General features: G+C 39.4%; 1 protein-coding gene across 1 annotated transcript in view; it reads right to left on the reverse strand.

Moving 5' to 3' along the window:
* Positions 1-12,622, reverse strand: part of ADCY2 (adenylate cyclase 2) — a gene marked incomplete at its 5' end in the record, with an annotated part of 231,495 nt that overhangs the window by 159,048 nt on the left and 59,825 nt on the right. The window contains one exon of the mRNA XM_082479253.1: positions 6,441-6,602. Coding sequence (XP_082335379.1) covers positions 6,441-6,602 — 162 coding nt within the window. The remainder of the gene's footprint in view (positions 1-6,440; positions 6,603-12,622) is intronic.

Raw genomic sequence — 12,622 nt, forward strand, 5'->3', positions numbered from 1 at the left:
ATACAAGATTTGTTATGGGATGTTTAGGGCAGGAACCAATGGCAGGCAAAAGGAAAGATCATAGTGGTTTGGGGAGGGACAACAGAATAGAGGGAAAATAGAGGGATGAGAGGATAAAAGGAGTCAGTCCCATGTAAGCAGGTTACTTGTTGGTACGGTGGCCTGGCCATGTCCTGCACCTGACCACTGCAGTCTGTCCTGTCTTCTCATTAAACTCCATTTCTAACTCCTTTTTGTTGGTGAGGGACTCTCTAGTCTGTGTGAACGTGTGTGCATGGGGGTCTGCGTGCAGCCACTGGGGTACGGCCATGGGCCACAGGGGCCCCTGTGTCAGCAACTGGAGCGAGTGCGGGTGTGCAAGTGAGTGTGTGAAAACCAGCAACGATCAAGCTGGACCAGCTGGTGGGTAGGTGACATGACTGGGGAGACTGCCAGAGGGATGTCTGTGTGTGTGTACATGGCTGTGAGCGAGGGGGGCTGCACCAGCAGCTGGAGCGGGGCTGGCACGTCCAGGTGCCAGCAGCTGGGGAGACTGGGATCCAGGGGCAGCTACTGGGCAGACTGAGCCCAGCTGCTGGAGGGATCCACGCAGCACATGTGCACTGATCGATATTCCACTGACAGACCTTCATCCTGGTCAGCCAGAGAGAGGAGCAGGATGAGGCCATTGGTTCTCTTCGTGTTTGTGGAAGTGCTGTGTGTGTTGGTCTGCATGGCCAACCACGTATATGTGTTGTGTACATGTGTACAAATGCAGCACACTTTTGCCAAGTACAGGTCATATCAGAGTAACCGTTTTCCCTTGACACGACACATGAATTTTCCAGCTGGAAGACACACAGAAGATCTTATTTTTTTAACTTCATAGAAAAGCCCACACAGTGGGAAACCACTGGTTACTCCAGAAAAGAGAGGAAAGACTATAACTGCCATCTGTGGAAGAAGATATACAACACAAGCCATAAGGCTTGCGTTGCTGGTGGCAGTCTCGACGAATCAGTATGGCAAAGACAGCCATACCAGACAGCTTTTTGTTCATCAGGGGGTACCTGCTGAAAATTCTCTGAAGGTTCAAACACTTAATGATCTAACCACTAGGACCCCAGCAGCAGGCTTGTAAGTAGCTAAAAAGAGGAAGGCCTGCCTCATGCTGTCAAAATTATCTACCTAACTTTTAAAAGCGTCCATAAAATTTAATCTATCGACATTTTCAAAGAATAGGCAGGACCCGGTTACAGCCTGCAGAATCAGGCCCCAAAAGGAGGCATCTGGGCCACCAACCCCTCCATGCAGGAACAAAGAGGTTCTAGTAGCAAGAAAGTTAGACAAAGAAGATTCAACTGATTGCCAAGTTAAAAATCAATGGATATGGCCTATTCGGGGAAAAAACAAACCAACCAACCCACAGTGGGTTCAAAAGGGGAAAAAAAATACCAATTTCTTAGTCACTACAGATTTTAAAACAAATTATACCAAAAGCTCATGAATCAGAAGTCAAGCAGGAACCATAATCTGGACATATACTAATACTAGTTAGTGCATATACCCCAGCAGATTACATAAGAATAAGGCAGCAGCTTCATCTTTAACTGTCTCTAGCACATAGGGTAAAATTTGTATTACAATAGGAGACCTCAGCCTAGTTGATGGTAAATGAACAAGATCTTGTGGATGTAGCCTTGGAATTTCCCAATTCAAATGTTCTTGAAAACAAAATTTTCATTTAGCACTTTTTTTTGTCTACAAGGACAGAAGGATTTAGGATATTTAGGATAAATCTTAGGATTTATCCATGCTACTGGGAAGGAACTGATCACACAAGCAAAGACCACATGCTGCTTACATAAAAGTTGTTACATATTGTTTCTTTTTGCTGTATGCATTCTTGAACAGAGTAAAAAAAAAAAAAGGTATATATATGTACACATGTATGCTGCCCAGTTACAATTTTGTGCCTCTAAAAGGGACCCCTTTTACAGTGCTACAAGGAGCTGCCAAAAAACTCCCAAAATGTAAGGAACACTAGTTTAAAGAAAAAAAAAACAAAACCAAAACAAAACAAACAAACCATGAATGACAGTTTGTAGTGATTTAGCCAAGGTTTGGAAAACATTTAGCCACAGCTAATGAAAAAAAGATTACAAGAGCAACAAAATTGCTTGTGGATAGAGTAAAACAGCAATACTTTTTTAAAAGACTAAAATAAAAAAATCAACGCTCCTCATATATAACAAAGGGAAAAAGAAAAATGGAAGCTTATAGGTTGTTTATTGATTTTGGTTAGCTCTTTTACAACAAATTAAGAACAAAATGACCTCTAACAATCGTTTCAACTCATTACAAGATCAGAATGGTTGAGCAGTTGATAATAGAACAGGAAAAATACAAGTATTTGATTAGAATCTGTTCTGGTTTGGGGAGAAACAGTTTATGTGTTTATAGAACGGGATGGCAGAAAAATACTTTCCATTCCAGCAATAACTGAAAGGGATGTTAAGTCATGAAAGTCTTCCGAGCCAGATGCCTTAACACCATGGTTAGAGTCATGTTCTCTCGCAGCAGTCCTAACCACCAGGCTCAACAACATCCTCTGCTTGGCAGTAGGATGCTCACCGGGAAAGAGGGTCAGAGATTCCAGACTGTGTGCCTTGTAAGGGTTAGGATTAGAATTTTCAACAGAAAAAAAAACCCACAAACAAACCCAAACCATACACACACAGTTACCTTTTCATAAACTGAGACTGGTACACAGGACTCTTTTTCCTCCTCCCTGTCACAGATCCCATAGCTGAGCATTAAACTCTCCACAGAACTGCAAGGTATTTTACTGGGTATTTTACTTGTAGAGACTGTGTCTCTGTGCTGAGCACCGCAGCACACTGACCCCTTTGTCGACCTAGCCCCCCGTAAGCATTTGGCACTGCTGCAGCTGCTCCTGGCACGCTCCTCTAAGGCTAATGTCCACGTTGCAAGAAAGATGTTGATGAAGCACAAGTAAGAACTCAAAGAACTGTGAGTGACGAAAGGCTTAGCTCATGCAAAAGCAGGCAACTAATTTATTTTACTGACAAAAAGGTTATGAGGCAAATTCATGGTAGTCTAGAAGTACTCTCATGGCAGAAACAGAAATTGGATATTGTTGGGTCTGTCAGTCTACCAGCCAAAAAGAACGAGATCCAGCAGCTGGGTGACAAGGCTAGATAAATTCCTACTAGGAAAGAGGAACAAAATTTTAACACTGAGGGTCAACAACCGTGGAAAAAATATGAAGGCTTGTGGAAGCCATCTCCATCATTGCCAATTTTTAAACCAAGGTGGATTCCCTCCCCAACAAAAGACACGCAGAGGTTAAGCAGAAACTAGATCACGTAACTAGCAGAGTGTGTTGAAGGATTCTTTAACGCAGCAGGAGGTTTTTATCTCAGTATCTCTGATGGCAACCAACACCAGATAATCAAGAGCATGCTAAGCCTTTCAGCTTTACTGAAGCCAATTTTGGGTGCAAAACTTTACAGAGGACAACAAAAGGAATGACAAAACCAGTAAGATAGGCTCTGCCAAATGTGAAAATAAGCAAATGCTTCTGAACATTGATTTTTCTCTACTGATGGACTGAAGGTATGATTAACTTCCAAAATGCTACGGGATGCCAACCAGAATCAATGGAAGATGCTGAAAAATTGGAAAGAGTCCAGCAGAGGGCTACCAAAAGCATTATAAGGCAGAAGAACTTGACAGAAGAAAGACTGAAAGAACGGAGTTTGTTCAGCCAGGAGAGTAGAAGGCTCAGAGGAGATTTAATCAGAGCCTTCCAATACATAGGAAATGGTTATAAAGGAGATGCAGGTACTCTCTACAGAAGGATACTTGCTATATGTACAGGATACATATGCTATAATATCTGACGTTTACCTACAGGTGGATTTGTTATATCACTGCCTTTTTGTTTCTTAAGTGCATACTACTGGTTCCCTATCTGTCCTCTAGAAAAAAAACACATGCCAGAAGGAAAATACTCTGTTCATTGCTAACATTGTCATGTATTTTTTCTGTTTTGTTGAGACAAATCAGTAGCCCTGAAATCAAAGGAATGTATTTTTGTCACAGATAAGTGTAATCAGATTTACTCCACTTAGCCCTGAACGTGTTTCTGTACGCTATCTAATTTCAGTCTACTGGTAGTTTCTCATCTCTGGGCTTTAGTGACCAAGCATTGCAAAGCAGCTTCAGTTCAGTCCTCACCAATATATTTTTTTCTTTTTCCCAAAAAACTCTATTCAACAGCATGGTCCTTCGAAACAACTGCACCCCAGTTCTTTTTTGTTGTTGTTGTTGTTGGAAATTACACACACTTTCTACACCAACTTGAGGTATATCACTGACAAATGTTCTTTCTCTTTTTAGTGTAATCGGTATCTCTAATCTAATCGTTTATCTGTGGTCTCGATTTCCAAAAGCAAAGAACACAAAACAAACATATTTTTGTTTACATTCCAAAGTATAAACAATAGTAATCTAAAAGTGTACAGAGGGCAAATAAACTGCAATAGTGGCATTTAGTCCCTTCCACACATTCATAAGAACACAGTGCGCTCAGTACTTTCAGTGACTGCCAAACTATTCAGAACATTTAATACATTTTTCAAAGAGAGAATAGAAAATTGATAACATCCTGGAAATTAAACACTCTTAACAAATTTACAAATTTCTCAGACTCTGACTCTTTCTGAATGAAACAGGAAGTTACAGAAGAGATGAAAGGCACTAATTGTACATCGCAGCCCATGCTTTATTTTTTTTTTAGTCTGGAGACCTGATGTGTCTAAAAGATAACATCTTCTGAAAGTACTGGTTTAGATATGCCAAAAATGCAGAAAAAATAAGTAAATTCTGCAAACAGCAACTTTAACCCAAAGCGCTTTTAGGGAAGGAGTGCCAAACATTAATACTGTTTTAGCAGCATATCTACGCCCAGAATAAAAGCCATAGGTTGACATAAAACCAAGAATAACATTCTTCCTGATTTATTCCACTACAATTATCAGTAACTGTATTACTGAATTATTAAAATACTACATTGGGTGCAGATGGCCACAGTCCTTGATTAACATACAGCACAACTTCTCAACCTCCGCAAAAAACATGCAACTAACCCAAATCAGCAGAAGAAAAGCAAACTCACTTATCTCACCACTTAAAATTTCTACAGAGAACTAGATCTTAGAACCTATTTTGTTTATGTGACTTCAATTTCAATATTCCATATAACACAGATATGCAGCCATATCTGGAAATAAAATGTGTTTTCCCGAACAACAACTTAGAAGGCACGACTTTTGTAAAATTACTGCAATTTTGAAGTTACCCGTTGAGGTACAATGTTTTTCAAAATAAGGCTCAAGTAGCTGAAAAGGTAAGTAGAAACTATTTGCTTCATTCTTCGTGCTATTCACAATAAATAGTATGATGTCTATCTTGTTCTACTGGTATGTTTATAAAAATGTACTTACTTCTAAGCTTCAGTGTCATTTTGATGCAAAAGTTAAAATAATTGTTTCCCTAAAATGACATAACTATATTAAAAAAAAACCCATGTATTTGCTTTTCAAAATAAAAACTAAATTTTTCCTTAAAAATACGGATTCCTATCAATGACAGCTGGGATCACCACAGTACTACAACACAAACTGTAGCATTTCACCATTTAAAAGATCTTCTGCAAAACAGTAAGGAAAACCAACTCCTAATATTTGGATTTTAAAAAATTATTAATCTGCAGTATGTTATGTAGTGAAGTATCAGAGTTGAGATACAAGCCAAGACCCAACTGCAAACCCAGATGGGCTCCCTAAATGTTGGGGAGTCTAGAGCCAGCCAGTCCCCTTCAACCAGGGCCCAAGCAGGAGGAGGCTGTAGAATTCCTATAAATGGCTGAGAATTACAGAAGGAGGACAAGGCCTACAGCAGACTTAGAGAGGGCAACGTCTTCACACCAGATCTTCAGTTCAGCAGACCCTGCAGTATTCAAAGGAACAATGCTTTTTTGAGGCAAAGATAACACTGATACCTGAAAAAAATCCTTGGTCTTGGAAGTTAAGGCTTTAATGAGGTGAGGAGAGGAGCAATGTGGTTTACACACCAGAGTGGTAATGCCCCTACCACAGTGCGGCTGCATCACATCATTTTTCGAGCAATGTTAGTTTTCGCATTGGTAAGTGCTGCATGGCTGTAGATTCTACCACTTAAGCGTGCTATTCAGCAAGAGGTAACATTACTGACACCCTCATTATCAGAAAGCGACGACTTGTGAATTAGTCTGTAGCAATTCAGAAATGGAGAGAGAAATAAGTTTATACTCCCAAGCACCCACTGAGGCACTCCCGGCTCATTTACCAGGCGGTTCATTGCACAATTAATCATTAATTCCACAAAGCACCTACCTGCCAAACCAAGTGTTCCTTTACAACAGCTGTACCTGATAGACAGACGCTCAGCACAATCGTATGAGATGCAGAGGTCAAGACGCTGGCAACTATAGCGTCCCTCATGTTGAAGGGCAGCATGGTATACACCACAAAAATAATGAACAAGAAAAATGAGACCTGTGCAAGACAGCAAGACAGAAAAGAAGCATGTCAAATTCACTTTGGAATAACATTTTAAAAGTAGCATTTAATTTTGAACTGTCTTCAGCATAAAGTTACACATCAGTTATTTACAGGAAATTTACTGCTAACCACTGCAGCAAATCAATTCAGGAAGAATTCATTTTAAAAAGTGTTGGAAAATTTACATTATATTTGATTTTAAAAGTTCAGTTTCAAGATACTACATTCTGGTTCGAGAACTACACAATACTCCAAACTTTTCAAATTTAACTTCAAATTTATCTTTTCAAATTTTAATTTTTAACACTCTGTTTACTGTTAGAGCGTAGTTCTCCTGGGATTGGTGGTTTCTGATTGTGAACTGCAGTACAAAGCAATTTGCCAAAACCCTTCACGGGGCCTAAATTTCAATGCAGAGAGATTTTGCTCATCCTCATGCACTAAAAATTCACAATTTAATATAACATCTCATTATGCAACAAAGCCCAAGTTCAGCCAAGCATTTTGGTTTAATAAGATTATACTTCATGTGTATCTACATGATGCATGTCAAATTCCACTAAAACACTACATTTTAAGGTAACACATTTATTTGGACATGAAAAACAACCACAGTTCATAACCAGAATTTACCGTTAGCTTCTTTTAAAGGGTACTAGCATCCACACTAAATATATGGAACAAATTCTCCAACCCAACCTGTAACAGCAAAAGGGATTCCTTTGCTATACATACAAAAGATTATATATTTGATTGTATGCATAAGTTCCGAACTCCACCACATATTTGAGAAAATGTAACTAGATTTGGGACTGTCCTGGTTTGAGGATTGCCCAAACCATGACTGGGACACAGATTTTGCACGCATAAGTAGGTAGGCACTTCTGAAAATGTGCCAGCTTGCGTATAATTATATCCCTTCATAAGCCTTTCCATCAATTTTAGTTGACTTATAAGCCTATTCACCACCTAGCAGTTGCATACACAGTTATTTAACTCCGAAAGATCCCAGGCAAGTATGAACAATAATAATTTGCTGCTCACTTCTCTTATTGTCAGTTTGTTTTCTTCACATCTGCATGCGAATGTTCCATAGTCAAAACCGAACCCTAATGTATCTGCATCTACAAGACAGTGGAGGCGTTCTTCTCCATCATGGAGACAGAATTGGATGGAGAAGGAAGTCCACATCTGTTTTCCACTCATCTTTCTCCAATTCCTCCACTAAGATTAATACAACTCCTTCCTGATCAGTCATACTCTTTTTGATGCTGCCCAACTGTCCCCTATGCTCAAGAGTCAAAAAGTTCAATGGCATGAAAAGGACATGAGGGATAATAAGAAAATAAAGTAACAAAAAGGCAAAGGGAAAACTTTGCTTCTCTACTCTTCCAATCTACCATCTGATAGCACAAGGAAACAGAAGTGTTTGGTATCTGTTTAGTTTCAGTCCACCCTAAAAAGTTTTAACTGCGATCAGACGTTGTTACAACCAACAGCAAAGAAAAGGGTGTCCAAACTTGGTCTAGATAAGAGAAGGGTTATGTAGGTACGATGTTTTCAAGGTGTCCTGGCTGGGTAAAAATCAGCTGTGATACTGAGAGAACTGACTGATAGTCTCGAAACTTGGAGAAGATGTAGAAAGCTCTGGCAGGCTAGAAAAGGGAAACACAGCATGTGTCTTTGAAGGGCTGGGAAAAAGGCTAAGGAATTAAAAACTGGTCAGTTTAGCATCAATTCCTGGAGCAATAACAGACCAAATAATAAAACAATTCATAATCAAGGGTTCTGAAAGTGAAGAAAAACTTAAGTAACAGCCAATGTGATTTTGTTGTGAACAAAATCATGTTAAAGCAATCTCATCTTCTATCATGATAACAGGCATCAGGGTAGGGAAAAAAACTGAATAATGAGTTAGGCAGCAACAAGGGATGTGAAAGGTCCTCTAAAACAGGCATAAGATGAATGGGTGCCAGAGGCAAAATACCTTACCAGCATGTAAGACCAGCTGCCTAAGACATGTTTCCAGTTAAAAAATGGTTTGAAGAAGAATCCTGGACCCTAGTCCTGGAAGAAGAATTTCAAATGCTTCCAATCCCAATGACTTTTAATGAAAACAAGGTTTTGTTGTTTCTAAGTTTAGCTTTCTAATTGACTGGAGGAAAGATGGCATTTACATATTTGTGAGAATTTTATGATTAGAAAATAAAAAATTACCCTTTTCTAACCGTCTTGTCTCCAAAAAATAGAACTTGCATATTTTCTGTGCTTGAATATGGTTTGACTTCATAGCCAGACTAGATGATCCACCCCACTTGTGAGGTACATAGGTTCATAGAATCACTTAGGTTGGAAAAGACCTTTAAGATCATCAAGTCCAACCATTAACCCAGCACTGCCAAGTCCACCACTAAACCATGTCCCTAAGCAGCATATCTACACATCTTTTAAATACCTCCAGGGATGGTGACTTAACCACTTCCCTAAAACTCCTCAGTGGATATAAGATATAGTATGATGATGTTGCTTTTCAATTTTGACATAAAACAGACTACTAAGCAAACAAAAAAGATTTTGGTATATTGCAGTGCTTCTAGTGGTGTCAGCTGTATCAGCTCCAAATTTGTTATACTGCTGTAAACAAGTATCCTTTCTTTAAGTCACCCCACTACTCTCCTTGGTCAAAATATATGGAAAATTTCAACCTTCCACAACTACAAATAGAGAGACATTTTAGTAATTTCAACCCCTCTTGTCACTACATATTCAGACCTCAAATGCTCCGTTGCTCAACATCAAACAGGGTGAGTTGGACTGGAACTGTGTTAAAGAACACTTGATAACAAATTGATCTGTCGATTCTTATATTTGCATCTTGAAATTTGGGTCTGAGAGTGCTGTTGCAAAGCAGGAGAGGTATCAGTCACGCTAAGACAGAAACTCTCTTCCAAAATGCTTGTAGGAAATGATTTCTGTCAATAGTTCTTAATTCTTGGCCACACTCCTTTTCTCTTATTTCCAGTAATGGTCTAATGACCTAAGGACTTGAGAGCTCCATTTATCACAGAGGTTTCTTTTTTATTCCACCATGGCTCAAGAATATTCTCTCCAAGTACCCTGAAATAAGATGCTGCTACTCATCATCTTGATAGCAGACATTCATAGTGTGTAAGGCTCAGGATCTTTCAACATATTTCAAAATGTCACTGTATCTAAGTTTGCTACTGTAGAAGTCGATACTCAAAGGCTTCTGAGTCGGATGGCTCTTCAGGTAGAAAGAGGAGACAGGCTTTCTGGACCGAGTCACAGTCTGCAGAATGGACAGCGGCCCTGGACCCTTTTCATGATCTTTTCGTAAGAATTAGGAGAATATTGCTGATACAAACATTAAAAAGCAGTGATGTCAAGCTCTGAAGGACCTCACTATCTCAGTGCCAGTGCTAATGTCCATCCCATGCATGTCTGCATTTGGTGTTTGCGCCCCTCAGTAAACATAGTATTAATTGACAGTGCACTATTTTTGACACTGTTAAAAGCAGCCTGTTCCACCAAAGCGTGCCATAACCACAAAGCCTGTCACTGTTTTGAAACTGTGTTGGAAGGAATCTTTGATGTGAGTCATCACTAGGACTGCCTAGTTGAAACACGCTTTTTGTCCTGATCTGAACTTAGATTGCCTTAACAATTTGATTCTCAGAGACTTTTTCAATGAGTTTATGTTATCCGTACCTTGGAGATGGGGAGTATTCGGGCATTGATGGTATGCATCATAGCACGTAGCATTTGCTTTTCCTTAACGCTGGTGTAACGTCTTACAGAGAAGCATGTGGCTTTCCTGCTTTGATTGAGGGGTATCCAGGACTCTTGCTCGACATCTTTGACTGTCAGAGCTTAGCAAACTCAGTGTGAGTGTGTTTGCTGCTTCACATATCCCTTCTCCCACACTTCAGTAGCGCCACATTTTCATCTACTATGTAAGCAGTTCTTTTCTAAAGCAATTTAAAGGGCTATGAGCTGCCATAGTGTGGCTGTCTAGATAGGTATGTAACAGACTATTTTTCTGCAGATTTTGTGCAGCTTTAATGTTTCCTTAATAATTTACCTTAATTGGTTTGGGGTTTGGGGGGTGAGTGGGGGGGTGTTTCTTTGTTTGTTTTATCTAAGGCCAGTGAGAATGGGATCAGAGCATGTTGTTAAAACCAACGCCTTGTCTTCCCATGCCACCCTAAAAGTAAAACCAGACATATTTAACTCTGGCTAAGACCATGCTGCATCCTCTTCAGAACAATACCACACAATTCTAAAGTAAACTTCAATTAAATTAACGCATTTTAAAAGTGGAAAATCAAAAGAAATCCATATGATTGTACAGTATATGTAAACAGACTGAAGTCCAAAGCAATGAAAAATAATTTCACTTGGACTATTAACGAGGCAATTTTACAACATTCAAGCACTTGTCTCTCAAATTTAAAAGGAGTCTAATAAGAACATACATCGAAAGTATTTTCAAAGTTGCCTTAAAAATGAAGAAATATACACAGCTGGGAAAGAAGCATAACTTGCATAAAAACTAACCTGGCTAGAAAGGATCTGAAAGTCCATGTTAAAATATCCACGCTTGCACATACGCAGAAAATATGAGCACTGACAGCAATTAGTTTAAATCAGAATTATAATAAGCTAGCAAGGGCAGAAGATGAATAAACTACATTTCAGGAGATCCAAGGAGATTTTTCTTCATGTTAGGCATGAAAGAAGTCTAACAGTGACTTTGATCAACTATTATAAGAGAATGTAAAACTGTTAATTATAATAAAGGAAAAGCAGAACCGTCAAATAAAAATGTCTGTTCTCTATTAAGGGAAAAAATAAATTATATATTTGCATTATGCTAAAGAATAATTGTGGTACAGTCTTCTGTTCCAAAATATTAGCTCACGAGTATATATAGCCACAGACACTAATGTTGAGACATTTTTCAACAGCAGGTCAAATAAACTATGCTCAAGCATCTTATAAGAGTTCTGGATTATGTATGTTGATTATCAGTACCTCTCAAACACCAGGACAGTTCCAGAGAACTGGAGGCAAATTGGATTGGTAAAAGGTAAAAATAGGAAGTAAAAAAAGCAAATAAATGGTCAACTTTTACACTGAGGGGACTGTGTTGGAAGACTCGGAGAGTTTATTCAATGTCTTCCTAAATGTTTTGTAAAAGGAGTGGAATAGTGATGTGGAATAGTGATGCGTTTTCAATATTATTCAGGGTATTCAAAAGCAACAACACATGGGAAAAGTTGCAGAGGTGCCTCACACTACTGTGACCAGGCCACAAAATAGTAGATGAAATCCAACACAAGTGCAAAATAGTAGGCACAGGGAAAACACCTTTAGCTGAACACTTACAAAAGCAGCCTCCACCTTAGTTGCTACAAACTCAGAAAAAGATACAGGAGTCACTGTGAGCAGCTCTTTGAAAAAACAAATGATAGCAGTGGTTGAAAAGGCAAGTAAAAGGGCAGCAATTATTCAGAAAAGAATAGAGAATCAAGCATCACAATGACACGGTACGAACCCAAGGTGTGCATATTTCTTGATTAGCTCATGCAATTCTTTTCTCCCCATCTTAAAAAAAAAAAAAACAAAGAACAAATGCCCATGATGATAACATCCCCCCCCCAAGCCTTCTCTTCTCCAGGCTGAACAGCCCCAGCTCTCTCAGCCTTTCATCAAATGAAAGATGTTCCAGTCCCTCAGTCATCTTTGTGGCTCTTCCCTGGACTCGCTCCAGTAAATCCATATTTCTCTCGTACTGGGGAGCCCAGGACTGGACCCAGCACTCCAGATTTGGAGTTACTAGTGCTGAGTAGTGGGGAAGGATCATCTCCCTTGACCTGCTGGCATGTCTCTTCCTAATGTAGCCCAGGGCATGATCACATGCCCAAGTCCAGCAAAGTACCACCCAAAACCCTGAGGAAGTCTAAGCCCTGACAGACCTATGCCTCTGTCAT

The sequence above is a fragment of the Vanellus vanellus genome, assembly GCF_965231255.1.
Source record: "Vanellus vanellus genome assembly, chromosome: 2".
NCBI lineage: Eukaryota > Metazoa > Chordata > Aves > Charadriiformes > Charadriidae > Vanellus > Vanellus vanellus.